Raw genomic sequence first — 22127 nt, forward strand, 5'->3', positions numbered from 1 at the left:
TCGCTGCTCATTACTAACTAGCCTTGGTTTACAATCACACCAGGGAGTTAACTGAGATTTACACATATTTATATTTACATTGGTTTCACTTCAAAAAGCTTTCCTTATGCATGCACCTAAATTCCTTTACTTCATTCTAAAACTACTGGAAAGGCAGAATACATTCAGTTTAACGTAATTTATGTAAGATATTCCTTACAGGAAATTTTCTTGGTAGGAAAGGTCAATATTTATCATCAAGTAAGAATAAATAGAACATTGATTTGATCTTAAAATCATGTTTTCTATATACGTACATGCAAACATACACATGCACCTGGCTACATACATGTGCCACACCCTCTGCTGAAGTTACCAATAGCTTTTGAGGTCAGTGAAGCATAGTGATTATAGGCTAAGCTGTGGAGTGGGTAGACCTGGGCTCAAGTCCTGCCTCTGGCTACGTGATAGTGCACAAATTACTCAACCTCCTGTACAGTATTCCCTTCTTTTTAAGGAATACATACTATATAAGGGTTAATGTGAGGATCAGATGTAATAATGTCTAATAGACCTGTGCTTCTACAACTCTAAAGTATATACAAATCATCTGGGGATCTTGTTAAATGCAGATTCAAATTCAGTAGGTTAAGAATGCTGCTAGTGCATAAGCAATTTTGAGTAGCAAGGTACATGCTAAGACTTCACAAAATGCAAACCAAAATTGCTATCCAATCGTCTTGCCAGCCAATTGAGAGAAGAAGGCTGAGAAAGGATTTTGTTTGGTGACCAGCGTGAGCAAGGTACAAACTTAGTTTTTCTAGTACAGAGGGAATGAAACCTTTGAAGCCACTACATAAGGAGCTACTAGACTTAATTTCCACTTTCTGCCCAGGATCAGCCGAAGACCATCTGAACCCACATGAGAGATGATAAGGCTCCAAATGTCCTGAAGCCTCTTACCTGTCATAGTCTTGGCAAATCTCCCCCACAGCTACCAAAGCTTTCAGATACTCATTGGGTTGGTAAGGGTGGATGTAGTGCAAGGAACAGCTGTTCCTGGGGTCCCCGTTTGAGGCAGTGAAATCTATAGCTACCTAAAAGAGAAAAATATAAGAAAAGGTAAATTTAAAGTATATGCGTCTCCTAGGAATTGTGATCAGCCATGAGAGAGACCTGGCCTCGGGTCAAAAACAGTAGCACATTACATACCCTGCCAATAAAGAAAGAGAATAAACTAATTTGCTTGAAAAACTAGTTATTAATTTGGTTGAGGCCATTTCTGCAGTCTTCAGTCTCCCTTCCCACCAGTGCACTCTCTTCTCCCTGTTTAATAGGAACTTGAGATTGACATAGATCAGAAAGCCCAGATGCTGTTGATCGATCTCACCAGGCAGCAAGAGTAAGGATAGAATATCTGCCCTCCAATTTCACAGTTCACTAAGCAAAGACTTCTACACTCCCTGGGCAGAACAATTCCATCTACGCGGCATAGGTAGATCCCTTAAACCCAAATTCTGTGTTAAAGATACAGTCTTCATACCAAAGCCATTGTCATGTTTCCATGAGTGGCCAGATGCAGAGGGATGTGTTAGAGTGGTTATAACAAATTTTCTGGAAGGAGCAGCTCTGTGTAAGGCATTCAACATTTTGGTTCTCATTCATGTAAGAACTCCTACCTACAACAAAAGGGATGCCTGAATGTTATCGTATTGTGAGTGGGAAGTGGAGAAGGGAAACCTGTCTTGCCACCAACTAGTCATTTATCCTTCAACTTCTCAAATTTCTTCTGACCCCCAGTATCATAATCACGTAAGTAAACATTGACTCACTGAACACTTCTTAATAACAAAAGAAAGAACAAAAAATGCTTAAGCCAGAGGGTGTTAAAATGAGAAGAAACATTTCTTCTAATTTCCAACATCACCACCATCTAAATAAAAGTTAACCCAGCAAAAATCTCTTTAAAAATGCCACTTAAGCTTTGAGGGAAGAAGGTTAAAATAAAAAGTCACACGGGAAGAAAGAAATGTTTATGTTGCATAATTCCATTTCCTTCTGGGGTACAGTAGAATACATTCATTGGCTTACTATGGCCGAAAGGCTCTATTTCTTCATATGATCCTGGGAATCATAATGGGAAATGTTATTTGGTAAATTCCATTACAACAAATAACTGGAATGCCCCATTGGATCTATGAAGGTGGAACATTATTTCTGAAAGGATAGAGAACACATGCCATGTGTGTGTTTGTGCTTCTTAAGGTATAAGTTGATGGGGAAAAAATGTTAGTCACATCTGATATTGTACCCTGCAATCAAATCAAAGTGACTAGGAAAGAAAAGCAATAGGCTAACATTAATTCATTTATAGGCTTTTCTCTTTTCTTTCATGAAATTACATGTTCATCTCTGTTATTTTTTTCTTTTTCTTCCTTGCCTCTCCACAGAACTATGTCAAAAATAAACTTAGGTAGGATTCAAACCCTGTTTTCAGAATACCCAGATTTCTTAAAATCAGGGGATGCCTACTGATAAATGCTAGTACTGAGAGTATGTAAAAAAAAAAAAAAAAAAAAAAAAAAAGGTTATCTGAAGAAAAGTTGCAGTTCTTCCCTGAACCTTAGATTCCCTTACTTTGGATAACAAAGGAAAGAAGAGAGAAATAATCTCTGTGTCAGGCACTGTGCTAACTGTGTGTGACACAGAGGGCATGATATTACTTCATTTATATGCATGATATTATTCCATTTTCATGTGACATAGGGTAAGAGGGCTTGGAGTTGGGTTTAAATCCAAGTCTATATGGTTCCTTTCTACCTTTTTCCATTATGCCATCATACATCCAGGAAAACATGTATGTCGACGACCAAAACACCAAGAGTTCTCATGGGTATAATTATTCTAATAAAAAATGGAGGAGATTTGGCCTGGAGGTAGGGAGACTTGCTAGGAGGCAACCATGGTAATTTGGGGAAGAATTGCCTTGAATAAACTCTTTGTGACCAAAATGGGTGTAAAAGTTAAGAAAAGGAAAACTGAAATGTGTGTGTGTGTGTATGTTTGTACACACAATAGTGAGAGGATTGTTACTGAGGATGACTGGAGGTAATCTAGGGAGACCAATAAAGTCCAGTGTCTTCTGGGACAGGTTTATCCTGAAGGTGAGAGCCAACCCACCGGGAAAAAAAAAAAAAAAGGAAGACCATAGGTGAGGCCCTTTTAATCAAGGACTATGATGAAAAGCTGGTGGGAGGGAGGAAACTACATGCATTTTCTGAACAAGGAGGTGAAAAGCACCTCAGGATCTACCAATGAGGCCTCAACAAGATAGAGATCCAAACTCATGCAGATAATTTCAGGAAAATTTCTGAGAGGAGCACTCCAGATATGTTTGAGAGACAATGTTTGAGAAAATCATACCTTTGGGGGCCTCCTGGGTTTACCAAGCTCAACTCACAGACACCATTCTCAGCCTTTTACTTCTAATGGGACATGTTTAAGGGAGAATGGCAACTTGCACAGGTGTACATAGTGTTTAAAAGGTAAAAGTAATGCTGGGAAGGCCAGATGTAAAGCCACCCCTTTCTCTTCCCCTGAGGAATGCATGTTAGTACTCCAGGGAATTCTAGAGAGTGTGAAGATGTTGTTATGGAGATTACCTTGATCCTGCTTTAATTTGTCTAAAAAGTGAATCATTGGCAGGTGTTGATACTTTATTATTAATAACAAGCACCTTGTGGCCCACCTCACTTCTATTCATGATGCCTTTCATCATGGGTCACCACCTCCTTACCTCTGAAGGCATCATGCTTCTGCCTCTTGATACTAAAGTTAACAATCTGTTCCATGTGCTGGTTGCCTGACTGAAACCCCTGAAGTGTTAAGGGTGTTCTGTGATGACAAAAACATGCTGGTGTCTTGATATAAAACTAGACAATGAAATCAGGTTATATAGGCCAGAGGAAAAAAATCCATAAAGAAAAATGGCTGCTCAAGAAACATTCCTAGGCATTGGCAAAATTCTCTGAGCATGCAGGCACCTAGTGGCAGCATCTGAGCCCGAATATATCACCTGGATGAATATGTTATATCTAGATAAGTGTGTGTAATGTCTGGACAAGCATACATAGATTGTGGCAACAATGTATTTTAAAATAATGAAAAAAAAAATCAGAGCTGGAGATGGGGTGAGGCAAAAAGAAGTGCCTAGTTTGTAAAACCCAAGGAGGCACTCACTCTCAGCAGACCCTACACTTGCAAAATCCGCAGAGTGAGAGTCTCCTTAATTTTGCACCCCAGGTACATCTCCTGCTTTACCTCCAATACTGACCCTACTATGTCATTTTCATTCCTATCAACTCTTCATTGTCAGGCTTGGAATAATTTTCTTATGCTTAACTAGGGTGGGGCAAAGATGATGGTGAGAAGGAAAGAGTGATTGAAGAAAGTAAGGATAGAAAATGAATAGGATTTTGTGACCAATTGAATGTGGAGTTGGATGCCAGTTAGGGAAAGGGAATGGCCAGGTTTTGGGGGGACAGAAGAGGATAATATATTTTGAAGGTAATGAAACAAGGTACAGGCTAATGCCAGAAGGTTAGTATTGGGCTGCCTGTTCTTGGTGCTACTATATAAACATTCGAACATGCCTGGTGGAAATTTTACTATTTCTTTTCAGGCAGGCCTCTAGGGTTTCCACTTTTCCCATAGCAATGGCCCCTATGTCTATGACAAGGAGAGAGGCCACTTCATCTCAGGAGATTCTCATATAGACCTGGGGGAGGGTATGAACTTAAAAATTGACTGATGAAAAAGGAAATAGGCTTATGATTCTTACCATATAGCCCATTTTATAGTTCTCATGGCTTAATACAAAAATATTTTATCATGTGACTAGACACCAATGGACAGTCTTAAGTATGAGTCAGCTAAAATATTTTCATTTTTATTTTCTGGAAAGTGGTGGTTCCTAAAACCTCCTTTATGAAGCTGGAGATAAAATATTTATCTTCAGGGGGTGGTCTTCCACCAAGAATTCTCTGTGCTCTTTAAAGTTAGCATTAGTAGAAAGAGAGCAGAATGAAAGGTTAGGTTTATTTTAGAAAGCAACAGGGAGGCAGTGAAAGATGGGATTAAGTTGAGAAATAAAAGCAAGAAAATGACTGAAAAATGCCAGTGTGTGGAGGTGGCTACTGACGCCTGGTTTTCTGAATACCGGTGAGCTCGCAGAGCCACCACGCTTTCATTTCCTGATAGGAAGCATTTATGGAAACCTGTGGTTCTGGTATGTGCTCCAATCTTCTCTGCAGGCAGCACAAGAACAGGCGCCCAGTGCTTTTTCCTTCTGCCCAGGAAGCCACTGCTCATTATTAAGCAGAGCTGTGGAGCAGCTTTGCAAAGCCTTGTAAAGTAAGAATGCAAAATGCTCCCTCCATGACACCAAATTCCCAGTGTGTGGAGCTGTTCCTGGGAAAAGGCTGGTTGCAAATGATGAGCATCTTTCTTTGGGCATTTTTAGATTCTTACATGAAACAACCCTGCTCCTCAGATCCCTTCCCTTCATCTGCCAAACAGGTCATTTGTGAACCTTCTCGATGTTTTCTAAGGGAAGCTGCTGTGTAACAACCTCTGGTTAGTTGTACCTGCAGTCTACCTTTGGGACCACATTCTTGGGGAGCTTTCTTTCTTTTCTTTTTAAATAGCTGTGTACAATTTGGACCTATACAATGAATCTTGTAGGTGGACATACTGTTTGGTCTGGACCATTTCTTAAATAATAAGTTACATTTTTATTCTTTTCTATTTTCAGAAAACTTACTAAGAGGGCAGTTAAATAGGAAAATAGGGAAAGTCACCTAAACTTACTTGGTTCATTTTCTGGAAATGGCAAAGCATTTGCCTCTTTAACCTATTGTACCCTGGCTTTGCACAGAAATTCAGTAAGCAGGGCTCACTAAGCAGAAAGCAGATTCGAAGGTCTACACCAGAGTAGATCAGTGTTCAATCTGGGATGTAAAATAAAGATTTAAAAATGTAAACTGGGCCACAGTGTGGACATAGGATGCCCTAAATGTTTTAGGGTTAGAAAAGATTTCCTGAGACTGGGCACGGTGGCTCACACTTATAATCCCAATGCTTTGGGAGGCCGAGATGAAAGAATAACTTGAGGCCAGGAGTTTGAGACCAGCCTGGGCAACACAGCTGGACCCTGTCTCTACAAAAATTTGTTTTAAAAAGTAGCCAGTGTGGTAGCACATGCTTGTAGTCCCAGCTACTCAGGAGGCTGAGGCAAGAGCATCACTTGAGCTCAGGAGTTTAAGGTTACAGTGAGCTTCCAGTGTGCTACTGCACTGCGCTCTGGGAAACAGAGTGAGAACCTGTTTCAAAAAACAAAACAAAACAAAAAAAAAAACAAAAAGAAGAAAGGAAGAAAGAAAGAAAGAAAAAGATTTCCTGAGAGAACCTTTAATGAGTGATCTAAATTTTTAGGTTTGAAGGCCAGTCTGGGAGAAGTTGCATTCAGCAGCTTATTATATTATATTACTAAAATGTAAACTATAGTCAGAGGTAAGAGAAAGCAATATTATCTTCAATTTTTAAAAATGACACAAAAGAAATGTCCATTTAAAATTAATAAGAAAAAAATATCACTCACCATGCCACTAGGCTGGTAAGTCATATTTTATTGTTCTTTCCTCTCTAGATATTTTATATATATAGTTGTAATCATAGAGTAACTCTGCTTTACATTTTTATAACACTATGTCATAAATATGACCTCATGTTATTATCTAAACCTTAGAATTATAATTTAAATAGGCTTTATCATAGTCAATACTAAATACTAAGATACTAAATATCATAGTATTTAAAGGAATACTGTAATTTACATAGCCATTACCTTATTGTTAGACATTTAGGTTGCTGACAGAGTGCCTGTGTAAAAATCTGTGTTACAATGAACATTTTTGAGCATATGAAAAAGCAATAACTTTCAAAAAAACCTTTTGATTTTTCTACCATTTTTTCTTTTCAAATACCTTACGGCATCTCTCTGTTTTGTGTTATCTATAACTTTGTATTTTGTGTGTGAAATTCTAGTATCTGGTTTTATTTTTAGCTGCTCTACCATGTGCCAAACCCAATCTCTCACCCTGTGGTCTGTTTCACCTCCACCCACCTCCTCAAAGACTGCAATGCTACAGTTGCTCCAGAGTTCTTATGACTCAAGGATTCATGTGAGGTACAAGGATTGTCTTCAGCGAGTGCCCTTGGCCTCCCAAAACTGCATGCAAAACTGGATGTGTGCACTTCCCAGTAAGAGGCTATACATCATGTATCAAATTCTCAAGTGTTCAGGTGACCAAAAAAGAATAAGAATCATTGACTGTCTAGGGCTCTTTTTAGCATCATTTGTCTCTTTCCTTCCAGTGGGCTGTTGCCTCTGCTTATAGTCTGATTCTAGCTTAAAATCTCTTCTCTTTTAATCTTTCAATTGCCATCCTCCTTTACCTCTTGCCTTCCCTTCACTGTTAACTTTCTTGAATGAATACTTATAGCTGCTGTGTTCACTTCCTTACCTTCTGTTTACACTCTAACTCCTGGGTCTCACCTATCTCATTATGCTGAAGTTGCTCTTTTGAAGATGATATACGCCTACTCATCATGTTGTTCTTCACCCTCTGACTTCTCTTTAGCATGCAAGATTGTTGCCCTTGATCTTAACCTTAGCTTTTTCCTCCTGGGCATCTGAGTTACTGCCTCCCCTTGGGCCTTCTTCTCCTCTGGCATTTCTTCTCTTAACTGTTTGCCCCTCTTTCCTCTGCTGCCAGATAGAGGTCCTCTACAATTTCTTGTCATCAGGCCCCTTTTCCTTCTATATTCTTCTCTTGGGACATCTCATCCAGAGCCACATACATGTAGCTCCTGACTCTCCCCTGAAACCTAGGTCCATATTTATAAGTACCATCTCCACTGGGATACCTGAAAGTACCTCCAACGTGTCCAAAGCCAAATTCATCATCTTGCCTGCAGCTGTTGTTGCCTCGCATATTTCCCTGACCAGGTCCACCATGCTGTCAGTCAGGCACAAAAGCTTTTATTGCTTTCAGTCTTCTCATTGTATTCTAGGCAGAGGCTTAGTGCTTCTCTTTCCACAGTACCTCTCCTGCTGCTGCCACTCTTGTTTAGCTTCTTTTTACCTGGCACCAGGCCTGTGGCAGTGGGCTTCCATCTCTGCTTGCTTCATCTCTCATTCCCCCCGTCACCACCATCAAACACTCCCAGGTTTACTTGTCGAAAGCATGTGCCTGTTGCTTCAAGGCCCTCCTCAATATCCTTTTGAACATGCATTATCCACCAAATTACCTCAAAATTCAAAGCCCTTCAAGTTCTGACCCCAAACTGCTTCCCCAATACTCCCCTAAATACATCCTGTTTATTCATTTTCCTAATTAAGGTTTTAGTATTTATAATTAGAATATAGTGGTGCATAAATACTTAAGTTTATGGGGGATGCTTTTTAAAGCAAAACCCCAATATCATATTTATTTATCCAATTTGTTCTTTTTTCTAAATCTTATCTCCTTTTGAAGGTTTAGGGTTCAATTATTACAATTCAGCAAAAGTATTTTGAGCAGCTTAGCAGCTGAGGAGAAAGATGCCCCCATCTTTAACACTCTTAAGATTGAACCAGAAGCACCAGCATCTATGGAAGATACAAAGACTTTCTCCTAGCTCCTGCTTATATTTTGTATTGGTCAGAGCCACTACAGGAAACAAAAAGTCCACCCAAAAGGTGATTGAGGAAGTTTAATAAAGGGACAATTCACAAACATGTGGAAAAGGTTAATGGAAACTGACCAGAAAGAGTGGGAGGGAGCAGTTACTATAGTTCAGTAAGAGGAGTATCTTCAGAACAGGGCACCTGACAGGAACTGTGACCTTCTGTCAGGAAGAAGGTCGCTGCCAAACCACAGCCTGGCAGGCAGGAGGCTAGAGAAATAAATATTTCAAGTTCTCTCGCCTCCTATTCTTTGATCTCTGATGGTTGCCTCTCATTGGTCAAACCCAACCAAAAGCTAAGAGCTGGAGAGCTTGGGTGGTGCGTCCAAGGAGGCTTGCTTCCTGGGGCACAGAAGGGAGAGTGGAGAAGGATGGAAAGTGGCTCTAGGGGAGGAAATGGAGAACATCCAGAACTTTATGTCACCTCTGGTGCTTGAAGGCCTTTCTCCAGGGAGACAAAAAGTTTGTGTTGGCTAAAGCTCCCTGGTTGCTCAGGAGCCAAGGGTCACATAATGTGCCAATGGGGGTTTTGCCTCTGAAAGCCTCTGAGGTATAATTACTGCAAGGAAACATCCCTTTTCTCTCTCTCCTCTGCCCATCTCCATGCCAGGGAACCTTCCTCTCTTCACTTCTCATCTCTCTGCCACTTCCTTTTCATGTTGCCAGATGGTTTCAGTAAAATAACCAGGCAGATAATAAACACTTACAGACCAAATTAAATAAGACAACGATACTTTTTCTTAACGATTTGCATTACAGCTTATAATTTAAATTAAGTTGCACCCCTTGAGCAATAAAACATTTATAATGAGAAAGCTGACTTAATTTTGGAAGAAAATGACATAGAAGTGACTGGTATGTTTCCTTTAGCAGAACACTGGGAATAGAATACCTAGCAATTCTCTTCTGAGTCCCCAACCTGAAACCCTGCAGGAGGAAGGGCTTTGTGGAGGAACTATTGTTGGCTGCCCCTTCTCCTCGGCATTCATCTGTACATTCTTCTCTTCTCATTCCTTGCTCCAGACTGCTCTCCCCACTCACACCTCCCACAGGTCTATCAGTTGACACTGGAGGGCATGGGGAGCTGCAACTGGTGTGTTGTTGGTGACAAACACTGAAGTGATACTCTCAGTGGGGGAAGGTCAGCAGACTGAGAAAGAAGGGGAGAACAAGGCAGGGCACTGGGATATCTGAAAGTCAGGATGTGGAGCTAGGAACCCTTTAGGTTGGGATTCAGTGCCTAATTTTTGTTGGGGCTGATTCTTTGCAGCACAACTTGAAGGGCAGAGCAAGACCCTGAAGGTTGAATACAGAGTTGTTCAAGAGCATGGGATCTACAAAATCTAAACCAGACTGAAATCAATAGAGCTTTCCCTTGAAAAGCTATAAATAGTTTCCTGAAATCCCGTTTTTGCCTAAGATCTTGGGAAACTATTTCCAGTAGCTCTCCTTTATGATATTGCTTGCTTCCATACTTCCATTTGGGTATGCTCAGAGCAGCAATGAGCCTGCAGGATAGCTAGAGTTAGACGTGTATCCTCAGTAAACATGCTTGCTACCTTCTGTATGTGACAGTGTGAATGTAGGAAGGCTTGCTGGCTGTGCATTAGAGAATCTTAGACTTTAAAGAGGTGACCAAACTCTAAAATTTGCTCCTGTAAGTGTTCAGAAATAAATGCACAATACCCCAAGTTTAGGAAGGACATAGGTAGACCTCCCTGAGATTAGGGCAGAGGATACTTCCCTAGCTAAGGGGAAGCTGGTTTAGTAAATGACCATTTATCTCATCCCTTTGAGACTCCTTTTAGTCCTTTGAGCACCATCATCCCTGGTTCCAGGAATATATTGGTCCTGTCTACACTCTTGGGCCCAAAGCTTGACTAAAAATTTAAACCCATTTTCTTTCCTTTTTTCAAATGACTGAGCCAGTCAGGGAGCTGAACAGGGCTGAGCTTCATTAGTACATTTCTGTAAGATGAGATATAAATACTGTACAAGTTGCATCTCTCTTGTTTATGTCCACATTGCTTTCCAAAGGGTTCTAGCACATCTGTCTTTTGCCATCTGGGGATTCTTTTTCTGGAAGTCACATCTGACCAAACCTAGGAGGATTTTGAATATTAAGTCAGTGAAAGTCAGTTGTTCCAGTGTAGATGGACTCACAACCTTGACCTACCTAGGCACTTTAAAAAGACTTAGCCTACGTGTCAAATATACATCAGGGGTGTGTAAATCCCAAGGGCACACAGATTCGAATTACATACAGGGGATGATCCTCGATCCACTCACTGAGTCTAGACACCCACTCTACTTCTCAACCTTGACCTCGGCCTGGTTCTCCGATCTTTGGAATTCATCTTTTCATTGCCTAATGAACTGTTTGTATGGCTTACTCTTGGTCCCGACTACTGGGTATGACACTGGTGCTGTGGTCTAGTCACATGAACACAACCATGGCATCTGCCTTAGCTCAGTGGAACTTACTTGCATGGCTTACTTCCTTTCAATTTTTCTCACCAGGTGATGGAATCTGACAGGCTACACTGCTTCATGCCTCACATAGTTACTGAAGAAATGGGAAGCGTTAGGAGGATTCCCTAGACCACCTGAGGTTGAGTGGCATAAATTTCTTGATATGATGCTGAAAACTATACTTATTAAAGAAAACAGAAGTGTGAACACATTTCAAAAACATGATACCATACGCTTCAACAATGAGACTTGAACAAAGCTGCCTGAAGGTTTTAATAAGCTTTTGTATCCTTATCCCCCAAACCCAGTGCCACTCCTCATCTCTTGATTCCTGAATAAGAATCAAGGAATCAACATGAAAACAACTTACTGTAAACTGGATTTGGCAGCCACCCATGATGTAGTCCAAGAAAGAGTGCATCTTGTGAATCTGCATAGGAGGGGAGAGGAAACTGGGTTAATAACAGCACAGTCTATTTCCTGATATATTGGAGGCCTAAAAGTTGGTGACTGATAAGCTGCTAAACCAGAGGAAAGGGCAGACAGACATCATTGAAAAAAGATGGGTCAGTTAGTTTGTTCTGTTAAAGGAGAGAAGGAAAGCAATATCAATACAGATGGGCCTATGAGTGCTGCCAATATCCATCCATTGCTCCCCTCTATTATGGTTTATGCAAATTTTAATCAGCTTATGCCTCTGAGGTGAGACTAAAACTATATTTTCAAGTGTCACTACTGTTTTGAAATCAATGATGTCTCACACTTGACTTCAGTCTTGCCTCCCTGTGTCTAAGTCCCAGTCCTGGTGACATTCTTAATATGCAGGTAATTTAGATAGGCAGTTTTAAAATACCATTAGCTGAGAAGGTAATTTACTGACAATTTCCAGTTAGTTAAATGCTTCCCCTGCCATGAACAACAATGACTAACATTTATTGGGCATTACTGAATGACAGGTACTTAACATCTTTTACCTCATTTAATTCTCAGAACAACCCTATGAAGGTGGTACAATTATTATTATTGTACCCTGTTTATAGATGAGGAAATTTAGGTCAAGATCACAATGCTAATAAACGGTAGAGTTGAGACTCAAATGATGCAAGTCTGGGTTACATACTCTATCCTTTTGACCTCTATGCTGGAAGTCAGTATGGTTGTTGCGTTATGCCAACTGCCATCATCTGTGTTCTCAAGTACCTTAGGGATTTCTGGTCTTAATTTACAATTCTTTGTGATTTTGCTGCTTGGCTTGGCTCTTGGTGATATTCATGTGTTCGTTTATTCAACAATTATTTATTGAACACTCACTATGCACTAGATTCTAGGACTACAGTGATTAGAGAAACACATACAGTACTTGCAGTCATGGAACTTACAGTCTGGATCCTTCTACCTGGACAGCCAGTAACTGTAATTTTTGACTGTCACTTCTCAGATTCCATCTAATGCTCAGGAAGCTTCTTAGAGACTGACCCAAAAAATCAGTGTTGGTCTGTCTAGATACCACCTCCAGGTGGCACACATCTATTGGCATACTTTTCTTAGAATTGATGTTCACTTGGCCTCTAAATAGTGCTTACTTTTGGTGTCCTGATGGTAATGCTTTGCCTGATAGTTGGGACACTGTGCTACTGTGTCTGCATATCAAAGAAATAAGAACTTGAAAGTGAGCAAAATAACAGTGCTTCTGAGCACTGAACTCTAAGAGCAACTCATGTAAGAAAAAAAAAATTTTGTGTGTACACAGTCACCTTAAGGAGAAAGATAACCATTGAATCTAGATCTTTTCTCCTGCTTCTTTGGGCACAGGGATAGTCACATAACTGTTTAGAATGTACCCAGGATTTGATTTGTACAGTTATGATAAGATGCCTGACATGGAGACACATGCCTGTATCTGTAAGAAGAGTTTATTGCTCACAGTTCTTCAAAGGATAGGAGGCATGTTATGCCACACAGGAAGGTCACATGGGGAAGCACCAGGATAGGTCAGGAAGCAAAAGCAATGAGGGGAAGTATGGGCAAGTCATTTATTGTGTGTTTTTTTTTTTCATAGGAAGGAGTGGGCGAGGCAGGGTAAGCAGTTAAGCAGGCCTAGGACTGGATAGTTTGAATGATTTCAGCAGGTTTTGAAATCTGTCAAAACCATATGAGTGGTTTCTAGTTATCTGAGACCTGACCCTAGGGTCACATAAGGTGGGAGAACATTGGATTGGTGTGTGAGAGTTTGGTAAGGGAGGTGATTGGGGGTTTGAACTAAAAAATGATTGGTTTGCATATCAAAGGCATGCTAAAAGGCAGGTTGTTTGCTGTCTGTAGGAATTAGCTAACACTGGGGGAGTAGTCCCTCTTAGGTTCATAAGGCCTAAAGTTGTCAAAGCATCAAAAAGTATTTTTTTTTTATCATGGTAAGTTCTCTATGCAGGTGTGCCATTTATTATATTTTATACCATATTTTTACTGTGCCTTTTTATGTTTAATCTTTTTTTTAAAAAAAAGATTAATACAATGACCCCAGATGGCCAGTCATAAAACATTATCCCCTAGTCCCAGCGATTGGTGTAAAGGGTAGGGATATGACCCAAAGCAGACCAATTACTCTTTTCCTTCACTATCTTGTTATGTAAGGATATGATCCTGTATATATACATATTAGGTTCCTTCTAATATATTAGGAAACATATATCTATGTATGTATACACACACATAAACACACACATACACACACATATACATATATACAATCATGTGTCATTTAATGATGGAAATACATTCTGAGAAATACACTGTAGGTGATTTTATCATTGCGTGAACATCATAGAGTATACTTACACAAACCTAGATGGTATATCCCACTATACACCTAGGCTATGTGGTATAGCCTATTGTTCCTAGGCCACAAGCCTGCACATCATGTTGTTGTACTGAATATTGTAAGCAACTGTAACCCATCTGTAAGTCTTTGTGTATCTAAACATATCTAAACATAAAAAGGCACAGTAAAAATATGGTATAAAATATAATAAATGGCACACCTGCATAGAGAACTTACCATGAATGGAGCCTGCAGGACTAGAAGTTGCTCTGAGTGAGTCAATGAGTGAGAGGTGAGTGAATGTGAAGGCCTAGACTATTACTATACACTACTATAGACCTTACAAACACTTAAGCTACACTAAATTTATTTAAAAAATAAAGTAATTACATTACAATGGCTACGAGTCACTAGGTGATAGGAATTTTTCACCTCCATTATAATCTTATGGGAGTACTGTCATATCGGTGGTCCATCATTGACAAAATGTTATTACGCAGAGCATGACTGTATATATACATATATACATGTATGTACAGCTGCTCCTGGACTTACAGTGTGGTTACATGCTAAGCCCTTCATAAGGTCAAAAAATTATAAGTTGAGTCATCGTAAATTGGAGACCATCTGTGTGTGTGTATACACACACACACACACATATATGTATAGGTGTATCTTCTTTTATTGTACCTCACTTTATTGAGCTTTATATTTTTTACAGATCGAAGGTTTCTGACAACATTGCATTGAGCAATACTATTGGTGCCATTTTCCCAACAGTATGTGCTCGCATTGTGTCTGTGTCACATTTTGGTAATTGTTGTAATATTTCCAACTTTTTCATTGTTATTATATCTATTATGGTGATCTGTGATCCGTTATCTTTGATGTTACTATTGTAATTATTTTGGGGTGCTATGAACCAAGCCCACATAAGATGGTGAACTTAATTGATAAGTGTTGTGTGTGTTCTCACTGCTCCACCAACTGGCCATTCCTTCATGTCTCTCCCTCTCCTTGGGTCTCCCTATCTCCTGAGACACTACTCTATTGAAATGAGGCCAGTTAATAACCCTACAATGGCCTCTAAGTGTTCAAGTGAAAGGAAGAGTCATGCATCTCTTACTTAAAATTAAAAGCTAGAAATGATTAAACTTAGTGAGGAAGGCATGTCAGTAGCTGAGGTAGGCCAAAAGTCAGGCCTCTTGCACCAAACAACCAAGTTGTGAATGCAAAGTAAAAGTTCTTGAAATTAGAACAGTGAGTATACAAACGATAAGAAAGTGAAATAGACTTACTGCTTATGTGAAGAAAGTTTTAGTGGTTTAGATAAAAGATCAAACCAGATACATCATTCCCTTAAGCTAAAACCTAATCTAGAGCAAAGCCCTAACTCTTCAGTTCTATGAAGGCTGAGAGAGGTGAGGAAGATGCAGAAGAAAAGTTTGAAGCTAGCAGAGGAGGTTGGTTCATGAGGTTTAAGGAAAGAAACTGTCTCTGTAACATAAAAGTGTAAGGTAAAGCAGCAAATGCTGATGGAAAAGCTGCCACAATTTATCCAGAAGATCCACCTAAAATCATTTGATGAAGATGACTACACTAAACAACAGATTTTCATTGTAGAACAAGGAAGAAGAAGATGCCATCAGGACTTTCCTGGCTAGAGAGGAGAAGTCACTGCCTGGCTTCGAATCTTCAAAGGGCAGGCTTACTTTCTTATTAGGGGCCATTGCAGCTGGTGACTTTAAGTGGAAGCCAATGTTCATTTACCATTTCAAAAATTCTAGCACTCTTAACAATTATGCTATATCTACTCTGCCCATGCTCTATAAATGAAACAGCAAAGCCTGGATGGCATCACATCTGTTTACAGCATGATTTACTGAATATTTCGAGCCTACTCAGAAAAAAAGATTCCTTTCAAAATGTTACAGTTCATTGACAACAGACCTAGTCACCCAAAAGCTCTGATGGAGATGTGCAAGGGGTTTTATTGTTGTTTTCATGACTGCTAACACAATATCCTATTCTGCACCCCATGAATCTAGGGGTAATTTCAACTTTCAAGTCTTCTTATTTAAGAAATACATTTCATAAGGTTATAACTATCATTATGGTAGTTTTTCTGATAGATCTCAGAAAAGTAAATTGAAAACTTTCTGTAAAAGATTCATGATTCTAGATGCCATTAAGAACATTCATGATTCATGGGAGGAGGTTGAAATATCAACACTAATAGGAGTTTGGAAGAAGTAGATTTTAACTCTCTAGGATGACCTTGAGGAGTTCAAAACTTCAGTGGTGGGAGAAACTGGAGATGTGGTAGAAATAGCAAGGGAACTGGAATTATAAGTGGAGCCTGAAGATGTGGCTGAATTGCTACAACTGATAAAACTTGAATGGATGAGGAGTTACTTCTCATGGATAAACAAAGAAAGTGGTTTCTTGAATCTGCTCCTGGTGAAGATGCTGTGAACACTGTTGAAATGACAAGAAATAATTTAGAATATTCCCTAAATTTATTTGATAAAGCAGTGGCAGGTTTTGAGAGGATTAACTCCATTTTTGAAAGAAGTTCTGCCGTGGGCAAAATGCTATCAGACAGCATCACATGCTACAGAGAGATCTTTCATTAAAGGAGGAGTCAATTAATGAGAAACTTCATTGTTGTCTTATTTTTAAAAGTTACCTCAGCCTCCCCAACTTTCAGCAATTACCACCATGATCAGTCAGCAACCATCAATATCCAGATAAGACCCTCCACCAGCAAAAAGATTATGACTTACTCAAGGCTCATATGACTGTTGCATTTTTTAGCAATAAGGTATTTTTAAATTAAAGTATGTACATTTTTAGACATAATGCTAATGTATACTTAATATACTACAGTATAGTGTAAACATAACTTTTATATGCACTGGGAAATGAAAGAATGTGTATGACTTGCTGTATTGCATTGGTTTGGAATAGAACCCAAAATATCCCTGACATAGGCCTCTGTACATATACATATACATATACACGTATATGTATGCCTGTATACACACACACACACACACACACACACACAACATGCACACACATCAATCATCTGGATAGCAATTGAGTCCTGTGTGGAGGAGTCAGAGACACGTGGGTTAAAATCTGAGCTCTTAAATTTACTACTTGTGTGACTCTGAGCTAGGTACATAACCTGAATTGAAAGTAGACATCTCAGGGTTGTGGTAAGAGTTAAACAGAGTTTATTATAGTTATTTTTGCATAGTAAGTACTCAACTAGTGGCAGCATCACTCCCAGATTTGAGTTAAGAAGTTTAATTATTAGCACATGTGATTCTCTGCAAAGTTGTAGCCCCTCTGGAAGGAATTCATAAGCCCTTTAATCTTTGCCTGTTGTCTTGTTTTTATGGTACGCTTTCAGTATGAGTAAGGTACCACATATAAAACACTGGACAGGCCGGGCATGGTGGCTCACACCTGTAATCCCAGCACTTTGGGAGGCTGAGGCAGGTGGATCATGAGGTCAGGAGATTGAGACCATCCTGGCTAACATGGTGAAACCCCATCTCTACTAAAAATACAAAAAATTAGCTGGGTGTGGTGGCAGGCACCTGTAGTCCCAGCTAGTTGGGAGGCTGAGGCAGGAGAATCACTTGAACCTGGGAGGCAGAGGTTGCAGTGAGCCGATATCACACCACTGCATTCCAGCCTGGGCGACAGAGCAAGACTCTGTCTCAAAACAAAGCAAACAAACCAAACCAAACCAAACCAAACCAAAACAAAACAAAAAAACCACTGGACACTGTGAAGGGCACATAGTAGGTGTTCTAGAAATGTTGGCTTCCCCATTTGGAGATCTCCCTCTAGCACTGCTCTGGGCAGAGATGATCCTAACCTATCAGCGGAACTGTCCTGTCTTTGGGGCAGAACTGTCCCTGGGGAGAGGACAGTGACACTGCGCTGCCACAGCTCCATGACCACCCATGCTTACATTTCTAATTTTATGCTTTAATACATGACTTTTTATTTTTATTTTAAAAGATCACATCTTTTTGATACTCTTTTCCTCTGACCACACCACCTGAACTCTTCCTCTCAGATAGCCCTAGCTTCATAGTCCTGGAGGAGAGGGTTGTGTACATACCTTGCACAGATTCAGAATCACAATGCCTGAGTTCTTGTAATTCTTCTTCTTGGCTTTGTACTTGGGATTGATGCACTCCCACTGCACCTGAAAGAAGGGTCATAGCATGAGAATCTGTTCAGGAAAAAGCTGAGTCTTTCAATAAGGCCAAGCTCCTAGGTGCTGCTGAGGACAAACTGAACTAGAGGGCTGACAAATAGTCTCTAGGTGGTAACTCTTGCATCTAGAGGAGCAATAGGGGGAGTGGTTGAGAGTGAGACTCACTGTCAGACTTCTAGGTTTGAATCCCAGCAACTCTGCTTCCCTGCTATGTGACTTTTGGCAAGTTACTTGATTGCTCTATGTCTTGGATATCTTCTCTGCAAAATGGAGCTTATAATTATACTCTATCTCATAGGATTATTGTGAAGACTGATTAATCCTTGTAATAAATTTAGAACAGGGCCTGGCACATGTCTATGCTTACTATTAATATGGTCAAATAAAGCAGTACAGGGAAGAAGAAATCTGCAGGAATACAGTTGAGTGATGACCAAGTACTAAGGCTTACTGCCCGAGAATTGACTCAAAAGGTTAGGAATAGTGAATGCTGGCTAGAGAAATTTAGTAGGGACAGTAATAAATTTACATAGAACTTCATGGAGAACTAAAATAATGGGTTGGCTTATGTCCCAAAAATGACACAGTAGATCTCCAAAGGGGCCTTTTTGAAGGATAAGATCAGAGCTACAGGAGTGGCTGGGAATTGAGTCAGCTGGGAACTAAGGGGAATAGGTCTCCAGCCTACAGAAGATTTAATGGGAAAAAATCAATTGTGAATCAAATATCCAAGAGTTGTTGAATGTTCCTGCCCATCAACCTATGAAAGCTGAATCTCTGGATTTCTACTCAAGAGACAAAATTTCACTACCTGAGAATTAGAAGTGTCTGAAAATGAAGTAGTTTCTGAGGCAGGTGCAAATGGATAGGCTGATATAGCAGTGGCCTCCGATAATCTATTCCTCTCAGTGTCCATACATTTGTGTAGCTCCCTCCCACAATGATGAGGCATTTAGTCACATGACTCATTTTGGCCAATGGGACATTAGCAAATGTGATATAAGCAGAGGCTTGAAAAGCACCTGTGTATTGGGGCTGGCTCCTCTCTTGCTTCTGGGAAGTTTTCAGGGCCATATTAAAAAGCCTACAATGGTCTCCAGGAGGATAAAAGTATACCTGGAGAAATATCCTGGCCATCCTGGCTGCTGAGGCACAAATGCATGAGTGAGTTCTGTTGGCACCACGTGGAGCACTATGTGAAGCAGAGAAGAATTCAGCCAAAATTGCCAACCCAGCGAATGTTGAGTACATAGTGATTGTTGTTTTCAGCCAGGAAGTTTTAGGCTAATTTTTTCAATCAGCAACAGATAACTGATACTGTAGTTTCTCATCACTGGAAGGTGCCAGCAGGACTGGGCAACTACATAGGATTTGGAAGAGGGAGATCTTATACCAGTGAAGAGTCCTCTATGACTCCTTCAAAATATGGAATTCTTAGGTGAAAGAAAGAAAGAAGAAAACATTCAAAGCAGAATCTAAAATCAGACCCCTAGCCTTGTTTTTGTCATTTAAAGGCCTAATCTCCTAATCTGTCCATAATGAATGTTGTCTTTCTTTCCTCCCTCAGATTTTCTTCTCATTTACTCTCCAAGTGGGTAGAACTTGGTAAACAAGAATTATAGTCCATCTCAAAGTAGATTTAGTATTTCTGGACAAAAGAGCCCAAGTTCCTCCCAAACCTATCAAAACTGATACTGTCTTTTGCCCCAAAGCTTCCTCTAATATTTCAGTAAAACAGGTGGTTTAGGGATTTACCAAATCCCTAAATCACTTGGAAAGAAAAGACACTAAAATTAGCTGTGCCATTTTTTGTCATTCTCAATGATTTCTATTAATCTCAATTTCTTCCATCAAGCAGGATATATTGAGTTAAAGATTTTGAATTCTATTAAAAATTATAGTGATTATCCATGAAAAGTCTACTCACTTCCTTCTCAGGCTAAGATGAGCAAGTATGGGTTGGCTTAGTCAGGAGAGGGCTCCAAGGAAGTTGAATCAAACCCATAGATACTTGGGGTCCTTGTGCTTGTGAGGTGGGTAGGGGGGTCCTGATGGACCAGATCTAAATAGTTTGCATCTGTCTTGGGATGAAGTTGGCATATAACTATGGGCTATGCACTTGACTTTCCCAATCCCATTTAACTCTCCCCACAGCCCACTTTGACAGATAGAAGACGAGGCTCAGAGAAGAGAAAGAACTTTCCCAGGTCATACAGGTAGTAACTGGTAGACCTGGGATTCACACCCACATCAGTCTCATTCCAAAGCTTGCACTATTAACCACAATGCCTTCTTCTAGAAGGTCTTGGAGTAGCTCTCCTATTCTTGCAAGTATCCCCTTTGGCCACCCCAAACTAAGGATGCTTATAAATGTTATTCAAGAATTAATCAAGGTTAATTAAGAATTTACCCTGTACCTGTAGAATCATAACTCCCACAGGAAAAGGAAAGTTGAAAGATGCTCTCTCCTCTTTTTTTCTCTGATGCTACATACTGAGATTCCTCAGGGTTCGAGCCTCCTGTACCCTCTCTTCAGTCCCCTTTCCCTAGGTGTACTCATCCATTCTCTTGATTTTAAATGTCCTCTCTTAGTTGATGGCTCCTAAAATATATTTACAGGTAAACCTCTCCTCTGAGTACCAGTTTTTGAAACCAAATTTTGAAAGCTTCCTCATAAACTGGACCTCCCTACCACAATTCTTCCTTACCTCAGGAAATGGCACCATTTAATAATCTATCCTTGAGTCAACCATTTCCTCCTTCCCTTGCTCCCTATATCCAAGCCTTCAACAAAACTTGTAGCTCATATCTCCAAAATATGTCTTAAGTCTCTCCAATTTATCTATCTCTATGACTATTTCCTTAACCCAAGTCATTATCACCTCTTATCTATAGTGGTAGCCTCCTAACAGATCTCCCTTGCCTCTCTTTAATTATCTACACAGTAGCAAAAGTAATATTTTAAAAAATTAAAACCAATCATGTCATTCTCTAGCTAGAACACTTTGCAGCACTGTCCAGTAGAATTTTCTCAATAATTGGAATATTCTGAATCTGCACTATCCAATATAGTAGCCACCAGCCACATGAGACTATTGAGTATTTGAAATGTGGCTAGCATGACTGAGGAACTTAATTTGTTATTTAATTTTATTTTAATTAATTTAAATTTAAATAGCCACATGCAGCTAGTGGCTACTGTATAGGAAAACACAGCTTGCACATGCTCTTATCACATCTAGAAGAATCTGCTTTTCCTGGCCTCTGCCTCTATATCTGACCACATCCTATGAATGGTTCTTTCACTCTCTGCTTCAGATACACTGGTCTTTTTCCAGGTCCTCAATCACACCAAGCTCATCCCTTCCTCTGTACTTTACACTACTATTCCTTTTACTTCAAATGCTTTTCTCTCACTCATTACATATTGGCTTCTTTTTAATCCTTAAGGAGCCTCAACTTAAATGTCAGATTATCTTTTCTATATGCACACTTTTATAATGAAACTGGTTTAGTTTTGTAATAGCATTTGTCATAAATTGTAGTTGCATTTTAACTTTTTAAATTTGTGTTTACATTCTACTCTGACTCCCACCAATCTGTAAGCTTCAGAAGGGCAGGGATCATGTCAGCATTGTTAGTCATGGCGCATTTAGAGCCTGTCACAGTGCTTGGAATTACTAGGTGCTACTCGATAAATATTGTAGAAACAATAAATAAGAGAATATTTCCCACTGTATAAATACACCAAAACAGTGGCTTGGTAGTTAAATGAAAGTTTTTCTGGTATCTCAGTGATTCAGAAAAGGACATTAGCATATGGTCCAT

General features: G+C 39.7%; 1 protein-coding gene across 1 annotated transcript in view; it reads right to left on the reverse strand.

The window, feature by feature from the left end:
• Positions 1-22127, reverse strand: part of CPNE4 (copine 4) — a 767841-nt gene that overhangs the window by 28572 nt on the left and 717142 nt on the right. Inside the window, exons 17-19 of the mRNA XM_024245287.3 lie at positions 18201-18287; positions 11609-11668; positions 943-1076 (exon numbers count right to left, since the gene is read on the reverse strand). Of these exons, the coding sequence (XP_024101055.1) occupies positions 943-1076; positions 11609-11668; positions 18201-18287 (281 nt within the window). The remainder of the gene's footprint in view (positions 1-942; positions 1077-11608; positions 11669-18200; positions 18288-22127) is intronic.

The sequence above is a fragment of the Pongo abelii genome, chromosome 2 (genome assembly GCF_028885655.2).
Source record: "Pongo abelii isolate AG06213 chromosome 2, NHGRI_mPonAbe1-v2.0_pri, whole genome shotgun sequence".
NCBI classification, from domain to species: Eukaryota; Metazoa; Chordata; class Mammalia; order Primates; family Hominidae; genus Pongo; species Pongo abelii.